The sequence below is a fragment of the Anarhichas minor genome, unplaced genomic scaffold (assembly GCF_050575085.1).
Source record: "Anarhichas minor isolate MPS153535 unplaced genomic scaffold, ASM5057508v1 ptg000011l, whole genome shotgun sequence".
Lineage (NCBI taxonomy): Eukaryota > Metazoa > Chordata > Actinopteri > Perciformes > Anarhichadidae > Anarhichas > Anarhichas minor.
In genome coordinates, this window is record NW_027466457.1 from 12,215,919 (window position 1) to 12,231,546 (window position 15,628).

General features: G+C 39.8%; 1 protein-coding gene across 1 annotated transcript; it reads right to left on the minus strand.

The window, feature by feature from the left end:
* Positions 1 to 708: 708 nt before the first annotated feature.
* LOC142948098 (uncharacterized) lies at positions 709 to 4,098 on the minus strand. The gene is made up of 2 exons (XM_076089980.1): positions 3,997 to 4,098; positions 709 to 3,081 (listed from the first exon to the last, which is right to left on the minus strand). The coding sequence occupies exons 1-2, from the start codon at positions 4,002 to 4,004 to the stop codon at positions 1,890 to 1,892; spliced, it is 1,200 nt and encodes a 399-aa protein (XP_075946095.1). The 5' UTR covers positions 4,005 to 4,098; the 3' UTR covers positions 709 to 1,889.
* Positions 4,099 to 15,628: the final 11,530 nt, after the last annotated feature.

Below are 15,628 nucleotides of genomic sequence, written 5' to 3' on the forward strand. Positions count from 1 at the left end.
TTCCCCATTTCTAAAACTCATGAAGTTCAGTTACTTTTAACTTCCTCATAGTCACATGAGCTTGGTGACTGAGAATTCAGAGACACTTTTAAAGTTATTTTTTCTCTTCACCATTTGAATAGGAGTACGACATCTTATCGTCAGAGGCAATTTAATTTAATAAAACTCTATAATTACTTCGTATTTCAATGCAGAGCTATATTTGAGATCGCACCCAGACCGCATTATGTGGTAACGGCACTACCGCCAGCCAAAACAGCTCCATAGGAAATATAATTTAAGTGCCTACATAAAGGGCATGCCAGTGATTCATCCACAACTCTAAAGACGATGGATGAACTAACTTCAAACTGAGAACGGCATGTTCTCTATAATGGAGGAAACTGATGACTTTAGATGCCAACTTTGAGCTTCATGACGTGCGTGTAATTTCTTTTTAAACATAATTCGACAATATATTAGTTTAAGATTAAAGCTGAACACAGAGGAATTTAATTAACTCCATTTAAATTCCAAACATGCCATAGTGTAACAGTAGCATGTAGGTGGCAGTTTTAGGAGCTACTTTAGAAACTATATAATTTTCAGCATCCAGGGCTCATTGAACTTGAGTACAGAAGCATTTATGTTGCAACGAATACACAGAAATAGCTGTTGTGGATCAGGAAAGAACTTAATGTTGGAATAACATGCACGTGGACGCATATACACACTGTAACGTGGAGAGGAAATACAGCTTTAATAGATGTGACTGGAGCGGAGATGGATGAGCTAAATCAGTATGAAAGTCATTGCTGAGGATTAGACAGATTATTCTCGCTCTGTCTGCCGCTTCTGTGTGCAATTATACCGTCACACTGCACTTACAACATGCGTGCACACAACATGATTATATGGCAGCAAGGTCCTTTTTTTTTTCCTTTCACCTGAGACAAGTACGCTTAATCCATCCTAATTCAGTTTTAGTTATAGTGCTGCAGTCAGGACATTTCTCATCAGGCACAGGGAGAATTGAATGTGTTCAGTGTGATCCAGGCATCACCCCGCGAACATGCAATCTTGGTCTGGTTGATATTACCAGCCGTGCAACGGTGTCATGTCTCTGTTTCATATCCTGAATCCCGTCGCCGAGTGTCGTAAAGGACAGCAAATATTGATCCTTCTTCTGTGGTACATGGCGGCGCTCACATCTCAAACAAGTCTTTGTTTCTGATAACGTGGCATCAGTTTGGAAAGGTCAACAACATTTTGTCAAAATGGCAACAGATAAGATAATCTTGGAGCTGCCGCCAGACCTGACTTATATTGAAACATTATATAACTAGTTATGATGCCTCTGCCACAGTGTAAAGAAAACACAGGATTTAATGAGGACTGCACACTTAACCACTCTTGCGTGCTGAGAGCAAAGCCAAAGGAAATCCTGATTGATAAAATAGATACCTCTACAGTAGTCAAATCTATTGAAGATACATGCATTAACAAGTGTTTTTAAATCCTGCTGAGTAAGAAGTCCTTTAATCTTTATCTTTGATAATGAGGTGTTTTATGTCTGCAAAATTTTTTATTGGTACACAACTGATTCAGAATCACCAGAGAGCATCTGCCATTCAGCACAGCGTAGCTCTACGTGATATTCTCACACTTATTACACTGCATCTCTACCTGGTCATACGCCTCACAATCAACTATAAAACCCCTCATATAACCAGTCAATGGAAATTATGGACGAAAAACAATGAGGTGGCACCATTGTCACTTCTTAAAAAAAAAAAAAAAAAAAAAAGCTTCATAAGCTATTTCAACTTAAAACACTGTTAGCACTGAGTTACTAGATTGCTGGTCCATTCCAGGTCGATACTGTTACTGCTGTACCCATTGATCTGTTCTCAGCTGCTGGGAGACATACTGAAGGCAGCAAGGCAGCAGGCATAACCTGATGAGAAGAAGGTCAGGGCTCTTTGAAACATATCCTCCGCACAACCCTGCTCAGAAAATGTTTCTGCAAACTCTTGTTTGCAACCGTTCAGATTAATGTACACCAGATAGATTTTTGAATTGGAACAACAGCCCATTAACACTTTGTCCTCCGAGAGGATTATGTTTGCCTGGCCTATAGCTTTCTGCATTTCCCTCACAATGTACTTCAATTGATTTGCTTTCCAGGAACACATCTCAAAAACCAAACCCAGTGGAACACAGCCGAAACAAGTAAGACAGACCTCGACAAGATCTGGGTTCACGCCTTTCAATTCACGAGCTGCCAAGCAATCCATCACAACTATGATTAGAGCTGCCGAAAGAAAGAACAAAATTATAGTGATAAAAAGCATCAGTAATCTAAGCCAAAGTGGGAATATTTTATTTTGAGAGACACTGTTGATCATCCTCACAGCCTTTCTGTACTTCTCGTGGTCCTGAATGATCAGACGCAGTTGGTCTGGCACCTCCATGTCACTGAACTGACCACAATCCCATTTGTTGAGTCCCTCTTCATTGACAGCAGTCAAAGGCTGCAGGGCCTTCCCATTGTAGATAGAAGGAGGCTGGAAGGGCATCACAGTGGACCCTTGAAGCTGTTGGTTGGGGGTGCAGAGCACCTTGAGCAGCTTGTTCTTGAAGTCGGGGTCGTTGGCCTCCAGGTAGGTGAGGTGGCAGAGGTGGAGAGGAACAGAGACTCCTGGCTCCAGCAGCACTGGGACGATGGGTTTCCTCTCCAGGCAGTCTCTGAACAAAGACATGTTGGCCTCCAGGAGACACCAGCGGCTCCTCACAAACTCCTGGCTGAGAACCAGCAGGACCTTCTGGCTCTCCTGGATGCAGTCGGACATGTTTTCCAACACGGTGCGGCCAGGAGTGAAGTCCCGTTCATGGTAGCAGACCTGCAGGCCACAGGACTCCAGCTGGTTGATGAGGGAGTGGGTCCACTGGTAGTCGGTGCTGCTGTAGCTAATGAAGACATGGTAACACTCACCATCTCCCAGTGTGGGAAGATCATTAATAGAGGGAGACAGTGGGACAGCAGGCTGTGACACAATGTCTGCAGTCTGCAGTTCATTGGCTCCATTATCTATGAAAAAACTAAAGTGAGAAGAAAACATGATTTAGAAATCCTTTCAGAAGATTTCAATTAATTTGTTTTTTGTTAGTATATTTCTATAGTCTATCAGCATGCTTCTTTAAACGAGGATATTACAGGTTTTGGATAACCCAAAAGTGACCTGCTTATAAAAGAACATTCTCAACAGAAGCAAATCAGCAAGTAAAACATCTTTTTGAAAAAAGTTTCCTTTTATCACAGGTGGTTTAAACATAAAAAGTACAGTATGCAACAATTTCCTAAAAAACAGAGAGCAGGCAGGCCACAGCAGGATAAAGGGTGCATACTGCTGCATTAATTTAGAATCTGGCACGTTATAGCAAATGTGTGACAAAGTGTGGATGTCTTTACTTGTGCCTTAGAACGTCACCGCCGTGAAACAATCGGAAAATAACGTTTTATAATAACGGTCATATTTTAATTGTTATATTTCTTGAATGAAATTTGGATTTGCAACATAACCAATAACATTTCAAAAGTCAAATAAATGTAGTACTACATTGTTTTCCTATACTACACTACACTATGTCCGTCAAATGAAGTGAAATATTTCAGCTGATTTCATGTATAACAATATACAAATCTAAAAAGTGTGATGTGACACAACTCACTGCAGAATAACCCGTATTTAAGGAACTCGGTGCTACTCCAAATATACAGTAAGTAATAGTGTATAAAGAAGTAATTAAATAAGCTTAAGTTCAAAGTTATTGAGTTATGAAGATCCATGATGTAAAAAAGTGTACATAACAGGCAGAAATGTTTATCTGTGAAGTAAATCATGCTAAACGTGCTAAAAAACAACAACAGCAACAGAATCCTACTGCTCTTTTTAAGAATGAAACCTATCATCACACTGAGGACAGCATACACTGCACAGAGATGTACATTCATACCTGTTCATGATACAATAAATTCCAGCAAATTTAATGAAGAGTGATCGCACAGTGTGGACGATCAAGAACTGAAAGTAAACTCAGGAAGAAGAGGGTGCCAAGCATCCGCGCTGTTCTGCTTTCAGGTTGGTTAAAGTGACAGCCTCCGTCCTGATGTCTGAGGGGCTTCTAACATGAATTAAGTTACTGTGCCTTTAATGGCTCTCGGTCTCGCTCGTATTAGTCCGACATTATATGTTGACTGGGTGAGCTTTGATCTAATAATAAAGACAAAAATGTAGACATTGCTATTCCCATTGATCTGTTCTCAGCTGCTGGGAGACATACTGACAGAAACACACCCCTCCCTCCAGGTGACCAGTGGAGCTGCGAGAAAAGGGAAAGTGTCTTTTAGCAAGGCAGCAGGCATAACCTGATGAGAAGAAGGTCAGGGCTCTTTGAAACATATCCTCCGCACAACCCTGCTCAGAAAATGTTTCTGCAAACTCTTGTTTGCAACCGTTCAGATTAACGTACACCAGATAGATTTTTGAATTGGAACAACAGCCCATTAACACTTTGTCCTCCGAGAGGATTATGTTTGCTTGGCCTATAGCTTTCTGCATTTCCCTCACAATGTACTTCAATTGATCTTTTTTCCAGGAAATAATCTCAAACATCAAACACAATACAACACAGCCGAGACAAGCAACAAAGGCCGTCCCAAGATTTAGGTTCACGCCTTTCAAATCACCAGTATACAAAAAAATTCCCACTAATGTGGATAGAGCTGTGAAAAGTAACATCAAAATTCCACTGATAAAAAGCATCAGTAATCTAAGCCAGAGTGGGATCATTTTATTTTGAGAGACACTGTTGATCATCCTCACAGCCTTTCTGTACTTCTCGTGGTCCTGAATGATCAGACGCAGTTGGTCTGGCACCTCCATGTCACTGAACTGACCACAATCCCATTTGTTGAGTCCCTCTTCATTGACAGCAGTCAAAGGCTGCAGGGCCTTCCCATTGTAGATAGAAGGAGGCTGGAAGGGCACCACAGTGGACCCTTGAAGCTGCTGGTTGGGGGTGCAGAGCACCTTGAGCAGCTTGTTCTTGAAGTCGGGGTCGTTGGCCTCCAGGTAGGTGAGGTGGCAGAGGTGGAGAGGAACAGAGACTCCTGGCTCCAGCAGCACTGGGACGATGGGTTTCCTCTCCAGGCAGTCTCTGAACAAAGACATGTTGGCCTCCAGGAGACACCAGCGGCTCCTCACAAACTCCTGGCTGAGAACCAGCAGGACCTTCTGGCTCTCCTGGATGCAGTCGGACATGTTTTCCAACACGGTGCGGCCGGGAGTGAAGTCCCGTTCATGGTAGCAGACCTGCAGGCCACAGGACTCCAGCTGGTTGATGAGGGAGTGGGTCCACTGGTAGTCGGTGCTGCTGTAGCTAATGAAGACATGGTAACACTCACCATCTCCCAGTGTGGGAAGATCATTAATAGAGGGAGACAGTGGGACAGCAGGCTGTGACACAATGTCTGCAGTCTCAGGTAAATACATTGGCTCCATCATCTAAAGAGACGACAGTGATAACAACATTACAAGAAGTAGAAATGTCCTACAAGAATACTCTTTACCATTATCGCACAGCTACTAAGTGTATTTAAAAGTGAAACACAGTGCATTAGCAGTGTGGTTATATATGAGATATTTACTACCCAAGAGGATAGACGAAAAATTATTAAGATAATCACAGGGGCTAAAAAACACATCCACACCTGTAAAATCTATTTCTATATAGTATTAAAGTATTTGTCAAAAAGGTGTTTGTCCAACGTAATGGTAAAGGGAATTGCCTTACATGTTACAGTATTTCTGTATTTCTTTTGACAGACAGGTTCACAAAAATGCTTTTGATTGAATTTGATTATATATTTTATGGCTGCAAAAGCACAAGAAATAACTACTTGCAGAGCATTGGAAATAATGGATGAAGTCACTAGACTGATCCTGTCAGCTAAAATCTACACACAAAGACATACAGTATATATCAGTAAGGGACCACAAAATGCAGCCTCCAAAATGAACACTGGTCTTTAACCATACCCATTTAAAACAGTTTCAACAGAAAGTGATTAGAGTACAGATATTCAAATACATTTTCTCAATCTTTTCCCCTACAGTTGAATTCCGACAAATCATTATTGGTTTAAAAGAATAGATGTATTCTCATACCTGCAGATAATAAACTCGTAAAGCAGTGCAGAAATGGGTCACCAACAGTTGTATCAGGAAGTTGAATGGAAAAACACTGCTCTGTTGTGAGTTTTATTAAAGGCATATAGCCTACTTTTATTGCCTTGTACCAATGCCTTTATAATGTGGGTGCGGTAGGCACAGTGACTGTACCTTTAATGACTAGGACTATGGTCCAACCTGTCCGCCTGGCTGATTAGGGTCCAACCTATCTAGGGTTGCATATTTTACATTTGAAAACACATTGTATGATTTATAATCACCTTAGGAGCCTGATGTTGTAGTACACAACAGTTTACAACACAATGATGGTACTATACAGCTTTCTGAAGTGTCAAAACTAGTTTATTAGTACACAAAGACTGACACACACACTTGTGGTAGAATTTTGAGTCCTTTCTTGGTTTAAATCATACTTGGAATATGACATTTACATTTAGCATAGATACCCCTGGTTATTTAGCTCCTTACTACATTTGTCAGGATTTGTCTGCATGCAAGTGTGACTTTGACTTCTTCAAATCTTAGCCACTCACTCACTCACTTTTGTTCTGGCTGATCTGAAATCAGTCTGTTTTTTGGCTGCCTTAACACTGCTGCATTTATCACTGTTGGAGTTACTCTTACAGAGAGTTACAACACAGTGTAACCTCAACTCTACCAGTGTGAGACTTCCACTCACGTTCAATGTATATGTAGAAATAAATATAAATTAGGTGAGATTATGCCAGAAGTTTGAATGCATAGGTTTATAGAATTATTTCAAAGGCTTGATTAGGCTGCTTTTTGTGTTGTAAGAGTGACCCTTTAGGAGCACTGAGATTTTGTCTTGGCTTGTTGGGTAGTAGCTCATCAATTCTGTGTTATTTTGACTTATTGCTCATGGGCCAATTCTTCTGCGGTTGACAAAGTGAACTGTTCTTGTTAAATGGCTGTACATTGACCAGAAACGGCTGCAGACTTCTAGAGGACAGCCCAAACTTAGCTCATATTAAAAAAGAAACCCTCATGATTCACACTCTCATAGTGACTCTAGAGAGTAAGCCAATAAAGATCGGTAAGCAAGGCCTGTCTGTTTCATTGACCTAGGGCCCTTTTAATATCTTTGAGGTATTTCATTCATCAAAACCACCTTCCTGTCCCAGCTGACATTAAAGAACAATTTAGAGCATAGAAAATGAAACCGTGCCATCTCTCTCCTCTGACATTTGTTCACAAATTAGGTTCTACAGATCATTACACAAAGACACAAACAGAAAATATGAAAGTGCTTGACCTCAGGGGAGTCTTTTCCCCCCCCCTACTTCCTGTTCAGCAAGTGTTTTCATGTGGACTGGTGACCACTTCTAATCTTTTGGTGACAGAACGAAACAAGGTCCCCAAGACAGAAAGGGAAAGCTGCTCTAACAATGTAACTGTAATCGGGACCAACATCTGGTGCTCTCCTGATGCGCCCGGGCTGGAGGAGCACTGAGCGGACATGGTGCTGAACACTTTAACACCCTTCACTCAACCCAACTACAGTAGGGAGGTCAAGCTTATCAAAGGTCACAAAATGGAAGTCACTTAATTTATTGTGTACACCAGCCACACAGGGATTTTTCTTGGCTGTATTGTACATACATTTTGACAACCTACATATAGACTAGAAAATATTTGCATATAATTAAAGGAGTGTCTGGAGGGGATCTTTTTTAGATAATGTACTACTACAGATCAATTGTAAGCCATTGATCAACAGCAAATCTTTGGGTTTGCTAAGTCTGAAAAATCCCTCCAGTATGACAATTTGTGTTTTTAACTCAGGAAGACCGCTTCAGTAGATAGATAAACCGCATCTTCTGAAAACTGTTTGTAAAGAATCGGGAAGAATGTCAAGGAATGGTATAGTTTTTTTTCATATTCCATATGCACACAATTGTGCCACGTAAAAAGCAGCTCCACAACTACATGATATTTGAGGCATTAAGATGTAGTGGACTAATGTCTACCTGAGCCTTTTAGTGCATGTTAGTGCATGTGAGCGTGCCGCACCGGCTCACTCACGGCCGCCACTCTGCACTCCTATGGCGGTCACAGCTGATCCTGATCGTGGAAGAATAGAGGCCATCCTTCAGTTCTCCTTCAGGTAAACACTGTTAGCTCTCTCAACACTGTTGCCGTTGTTTGCACTGTTAGCTGCGAGCCGCATGCTTAGCTGTCGCCATGTTTAGAGCCTTTTGGAAGCGATATGTGCTGAATTATTTTATTTAGCCCCTTTAACAAACTCAAGAAATGGGTTCTTCCTACAAGACAGTTCATCTGAGGAGAGTGGATCAAGTATCAAGGTTCTACATGAATACCATCTGAGTTTACACTTTGAGTAAACTGAACCAACAATCTGCAGCAAATATTTCCGAGTCATATTCTACACTGAAACAATATTTTCACTTGCATTAACATATAAATCCCAGGTCCCACAGTGCAACCATTATTCATGCAGTCATTTTTTACTTTGACTGTGACAAAGACATTGAAGCTATTTATTAGTTGTGCCAGATTTAGGACCGGTATGGGTAATGACAAGACTGAATAGGCAGTGGAACATTATGCATGTGTGTCTGTGTTTGTGTCTGCTTCTTCAGGTTTAGGCTACAGCGTCTGAGCTGGGAGGATGAAAAATGTAAATAGTCCCAGCTGCTTTTGTCACCACATCTACCTGCTGAATATACATTTTCATGGCTGCGGTGGTCTTCTTTTTTTTATTTTTGTACTAACTGAGACTTGATTAATAATCTTGTCATGACTTGGCAGACATTAATGACCTGGCCATTAATGACCTGGCCAGCCTGTCATGATTAATAGAATATCATGATCACTTGGGTGTGTGTCTGTTTGTACAGGCATGGTCCATATAGATTCCTGCTATATGCACATGCAAGCGTGACTGAGCGTTGAAATATCTGTTTAAAAATGAGACAATAATCTGTTCACACATTTTTTTATGCTTGTCAGTCCGTCGGTCGGTCTATCCCCTTTGGTCCAGGCTGAAATATCTCAAAAACTTTTGCCGTAACATTTGTGTTAGCATTACTGTCGTGAGCATTTGCATTCAGCTATAAGCATTGCTGTGCCTAAGTACAGCCTTAAAGAGCCGCATGACCATGGACTCTTAGTCCTTTTTAAGACAAACATACTATTTAAAAGGGAAAAATAACGAGAATATATGCACACATAGATGATTTTACAATATGCCACAAAAGATTTTGAAACGATTTACAGCAAATCTCCCTTTTCGTTTTGTCCGTGCAGTTCGAGGCTGTGAGGCACTCACACTGAGGTCACAGTAATGGTTTAAAGAGGCCATCATCAGACCTAGTTACGGTTCTATCTTTCTGATAAATTTATGAGAATAAAGAAAATTCTTTACGAAGTGTTGTTTCCCCCCCTCCCCCCCACCTGATAGGTGCAGAACATGGGTACTGCTAATACAGCATAGCTTCACTCAGATGAGCCAGATGGCCAGCATGAAGCACCTGACCCTTCTACTTTCTGGTTACAGACTGTCTGAGACTGCCCATGGTTTAAAGCCTTTATTAGTTACATGGCTTTATTAATTCCACTTCGTAATCCACTTGTTGTTCCAGTGATAAATATAGTTGAAGTGATGGCACGTTCTTTCAATATGCAGCTAAACAGATTACAAAGAGGTTAGACCAACTTGCGTCATCAGAATTGAGCTTTATGTGTACACGTGATGATAAGACTGCATTATCGTATCAAATCCCTTGACAAACACAATATATAATCACAGCTAATATTTAGCTTCCTCAATGCATAAACACTTGGCCCAGATCATAGAGATTATGATATTATTACTATTGATTTAAAGGATAATAGAACAAATCTCAGGAAGTTGGAGGAGCACTGTGTTCTATCTATACAGTTTACAATGATCGGATGTAGATAGATGAAAGTGGCATGCTGGTTTTTTTGTTTTTTTTAAGTGGATGAAGTAGACAATCTGAGAGCAGCAAAGGAAAAAAAGTCACCTCATAGACTAGGATCTTCTGAAGAAGATGTGGCAGGTTCCTAAAACAGTAGGGAAAGGCTTTTTGCTAGACAGTCAGATATGTATCTTTCTACAGCATGTCTGGATCGCTCTTTTTTAATCACATCAATTGTCTATGTGTGATCGACACCTAACTCCAGCCAAATGCAGACACTAATGCACTCACATTCATTGTCTAAAACCAGTAAACTTCCAGTACATAATATCATTGACTGGTGTATCATATTGAGAAGTAAACCAAGGGCCAGTTTGATCTGTGACATAATAGTGGTAGCCAGACATGACATTATGAAAGCTAATGAACAATTCTGCTTGTGTTTGCTCAGTGTTCCCATTTTGTTCATTGGCATATATCCTGTGCAAATGCATTTGGGCAATCTGTGTTGACACTGGGAATACACAGACGGGCGAGGGCATTGTTTACCCAGTTTTGAAAATAGGCATTCTGAGGGTGCCACAGAGAAGGACCACAGCACAGACAAGTCTTCAAATGATTCATGAAATGATGTCTTATAGCACAAATACAGTATCGTCCCCGTTCCATCACGGGGGAAATAATTATATACATGTTACTGAAACACCATAAATGATGGATGAGTGTGGATAATTTTACTTTACTTAAGTAATGGTGACTGTAATATTAGGAAACAAAAAGTCCAGGTCTTTTCCCTGCCTGACAAGAGTCTAATGTATAAGAATATCCTTCAGACGAGCATCACTCCAGACTGTACAGCAGGAATCTGCACAGCATCCTTTTTTTTCTCTGTTGCTGCAATCATCAAGCTTCCAATATCTTCACATTTCCAGTTTAATCAAAAGTAACACAATCAAACTATACCTCACATATTTAGAAATACATCCGGCAGCATCATTTCATTGCTACATGTGCCTATTTCTTCTTTTCAGTCATGTAGGATTGTATATCCTGAGGAACAGATAATACAAGGGAATGTATTCTTACTGTTTACTCCTCTATTTGTTTCTCTCAAAAAAATGTAATTTCAAGTCCAATTTATATAAACAGACATTTGAAGTTGTATCATTAAGTGAGACGTATTGATTTATTGAACACACTTTCATCTGCTTTATCTGTCCCAAGGAGCTCACCACTTTAACGCAAGCTAAAGAAAACACATACTCAAAATGTTCTCTGAATAAATATGACTGTAAGAATAACAACTCATCTGTATAGATTGCAGTTTAAAAATACTGTCGTTGACCACATCCATCTGGTCTTGTGTTTAAATGCATTGACACCTCATGAGAGGTTGTAGTGTTTGTTTTAGAAGTATTAATCTGTGAGTACCTATGCTTACACTTTGTTGTCATGTGGCAAGACCCACCAGCCTCTAACATTTCAGAAATGTAAACTTAAACAGGGTGAACTCAATGTTTACATGATGCATCGTCAGTGCGTTTAAATATTTTTATGAGTTGAAAGGCAGCATGGCGTGAGTATGTGAGCTATATGGAATTTGGATGTTGTGCAGATCTCTAGGGACCTTAAAAGCCTGATGGTAGAATGACGCGATTTGAATTGCAGAGGAAATGTGACCCCCACACTATCTACTCCATCCTATTGCCTGTCCAGTTCACGAAATATCATGAATGTCCCACACACATTCATCCATCTGGGCTCTCAGCTCTTGTGGTTAGAAATATAAAAGGCACCAATAAATCACATGGAAAAATGTAACGGGACGTAAGGGACAACAGCTAAGCTTGACATACAATCCTCCTGAAGGGATTTGCACACACACAAAAAAAACAAAACAGACACTTGTTTTCTGTGTACATACAGTATGAAACAATGTTTTCAATTAAATTCCGAGAAATCATAATCTTAGACTAACGCACACATGTTTTCGAGTCTGGCCCCATTGGGAGTGCTATACATAAAAGGTTACCATGAAGCCAGTTCTGTCGGCCAACTCACATGGAACAAATTAGTGTGTGAATGTAGAAAATGTTGTATTGTCTTTTTTGTTGTTGTCAGCCTAATCCTGTTTGTTTAGTTAACTTTTTTTGTACTACAAATCTTGCTGTGGGTCGCTTTCAGTTACAATTATTATTCATCAAACAGGTAGTTAAACATCATTCATATACAGCATCACCTTGAGACAAAAGACAATGTTTGGAACAGAATGGAGGATGAATGTCAGTATTATAGTAATTACCAATTTTTTCAAAATATTGCAACGATATAACCATTTCATTGTTAGCAGGTTGCAATATTGTTACCAAATGACTACACTATTACTAAACAGTTTTGCCCTGTTGCTATCTTTATCTTTCCCCTTTATTACCCGTTGTACTTGTTCATTTTAGTCTAACATTACCCAGATATACCCATTGTTATTACCAATCTATTACGTGATTATTACTTTGGTATTTACATATTATTACCTCTTTATTATCAAACCATTACCCCACTTTTACCATGTTAAAAGCTGTAATGATGAATGCCACCCGAAACAGTACACTGCAACACAAGAAGCCATGAACTCAATAATGCCACACATCACATAGCAGAAACATTTCATACATATTGTGAAATGCTGCAATTGCATCTATAAAAACGAGCAAAAAAGCTCACAGATGTCCTTGTGTAACAGACAGGGGAAGAGAGCCAAACTGAAGATCAATAATTAAATCAAGGAAACCTCTCCTTTGACTTATTTATTAACAGCACTTACTTGAATTGGGTTATGTAAATTCTAAACAGCCATTCGAGGAAAATTGTTGACGCTCATGGGGAAAAAAACAGCAATAATCACAGTGAGTACATTCGTGACATAGAACGGATGATTGAGAACCTATATTAATTTTATATACATTTATTGTTTTTGGTGTTGACATCCTTTAACAGTGTAAAAATCAGGGAACGTCAGAGCTGCCTTTCATCTCAAGGAAACATGAGGTTTTGATTTTGATAATGCTTCCTTGATGGGAAGCCAAAGAAATACCTTGCGTCACTGACATGCATCTCTAACATGTCTCAGTAAAGCACATGCAGCTGTAGAAATGTACAGCCGTACACTTCCCACCACAAATTCCTGGTTTGAATATATCTTATAATAGAGAGAGTTTCAGATGACCTGCCTTGACTGCCATCAATCATATCTCCCACAACTAACAAGAAAAAAGCAGCACCAGACCTTTTCAAGAAATAGTTTTTGTTTAATTAACAGTTTCCCTCTCGTAATCAGTGAGAGTGTTGTCATCAAGGCAGAACAACACAAGTGAGATGCTCTGAAGCCCCGTGAGAATGGTCAACCTTTTCCCAAAATCCAATAGGCTTGTAAAGTATACATGTTTTAATTTTCATTTAGTCTATTCTGCATTCATCTGGCTACATCTCTAGTTTCATTATAAATGTATGCCTTGTGATAAAAGCTATGAACAAAGACCCAGAGGAGATGAGACACTGACGGTCCCTCGTCTGAGTCGGTGCTGATGCTGTAATTGATCCAATCAGTTTTCATTACACTTCCAATATGAGGGCTGTGGAGCGCAAAGCCTTCATCTTGTGGAGTTGAGGCTGAGCGTTGTTCGTCCTGCGCTGGATCGTTTGTCTGCATAAACTATTTTCGTTATTGTCATATTTTAGGAGAGCTGTAAGATAGCAGCGAGCCTGCAGTTTTGCATGTTAAACGGTACACATTTGGAATTAGTTCTAAAGTCAATGGCATACTCAAAGAACTCAAGACATTTTTTCTCCATCATTGATAGTCAGTGAAAGGGCAGGAGGGTGATCTAGTCCAGTGATTTCAACTTCTTAGATTGTTCCATTAAGACAATTTTTTGTGGCCAGAAAATAACTTTCTAGTATTTCAGAAAAGAGTAAAGAAAGTGAAAAGTCTACAAAATGGTTGCCATTCAGTTTCCCGTCAATATGTTTTCATTTCTTTTCAATTCAATTGACTTTTTGCTAAGCCCTGCCCTGTTGCACCTACACGATCAAAATACGGGGCTCCACGCAGTCAGGGAAATTTGTTTTTGTAAAAGAATCGCTCAGTGCGCAGTGTCAGCAGCAAAAGATATAGACACGATGACATATTATAGAATAATTAATAACAACAAAGTTCCAAAACTGGATCATAACTGAGGAAGCATAACTCAACGTCTTGCAGCAGGACTTTGATGATGGCTGACACTGGCAGATTTTAGCAGTTGTAGTTTGCCAGCTAGAAAAACCTTTCTGCAGCTGACTTTTTACACACCGACTCATTTTTAAATGAAAACTTGAGTGAAAAGGTATAAATATTTACCTGATATTGTGCTAAAAGATAACAGCGTTGTTCTTTTGTATTCCAGTGTAGAGCAAGTTAGTGAGATCAGGCTTTTGTTACATAACTGTCTCCATCTAAAATACCTTTCAGTGCACACTAAAACCCTCAAATCAGTCTTTTCAAGAAACACTGACTTATTGGTTTTTCGTGAGTACTAGCACATGATGCACCCCAAAAAAAAATCCTTTGAAAAGCCATCAAGTAATCCATAATTATTATTGACCTTTGCGTTGCAACAGGTGTCTGGCACAACTTGTTTTTGTTTCAAATACTCAAGTCACATTTTCACAATACTGGTGAGTAGATACTGCAGAGACCCATGAGGGAATCAGAAACATCTGCAAAGGGCCCGAATTTCGCAATACAAAGTTATTTCTAATAAAAATACATTTGGCTTTTCTTTGGCTCGAGAACACATGCATGATCGTGCTTCTTCCAAACAAAGAATACAAGGCGCAAAGAGAGTCCAGACACACACAAGTCTCAGCATCTGGCAAAACAGTCATTGCATCACTGTTTGTGATCAATGACAAACCCACCAATCAAACTCTCAGCAGTGTGTATAGTCTGCTCTTATGAGGAGAGGATAATCCATCCCAGCCTCCAATTTACACGGTCAGAAACACTTTGAAAAAGAGTTAATGTAGAGCCCATGTTGAATTTCACGCACCCTGACAAAAATTAACACCCCCATATTTCTGGCAAACCTCTGTAGAAACAGAATAAATCTGTTTGGCGGATATTATCATGGAGCGATCGACAGGCAAAGCTGGAGTATTAGCTACCAAACTGCTGATGAACAAGGGCCTTCGTCAAAATCTGATTTGTCTTTCAATTTTGTCATCAATCATCACATAATCTTGGTTACTAATTTATAACAAATGCACAAAGAAAATGAATGTATGTTTTCTAGGATTGTTATATCGGCAAACTTTATATCTAATCCTTTCGCAACTTTATGCAATTAGATAACTTTTAACATAATCTCACAGAAATATGAGAAATGACCACGACCTCTTAACAGCGCAATTAAGCACTTGGCACTTTTGTCCACC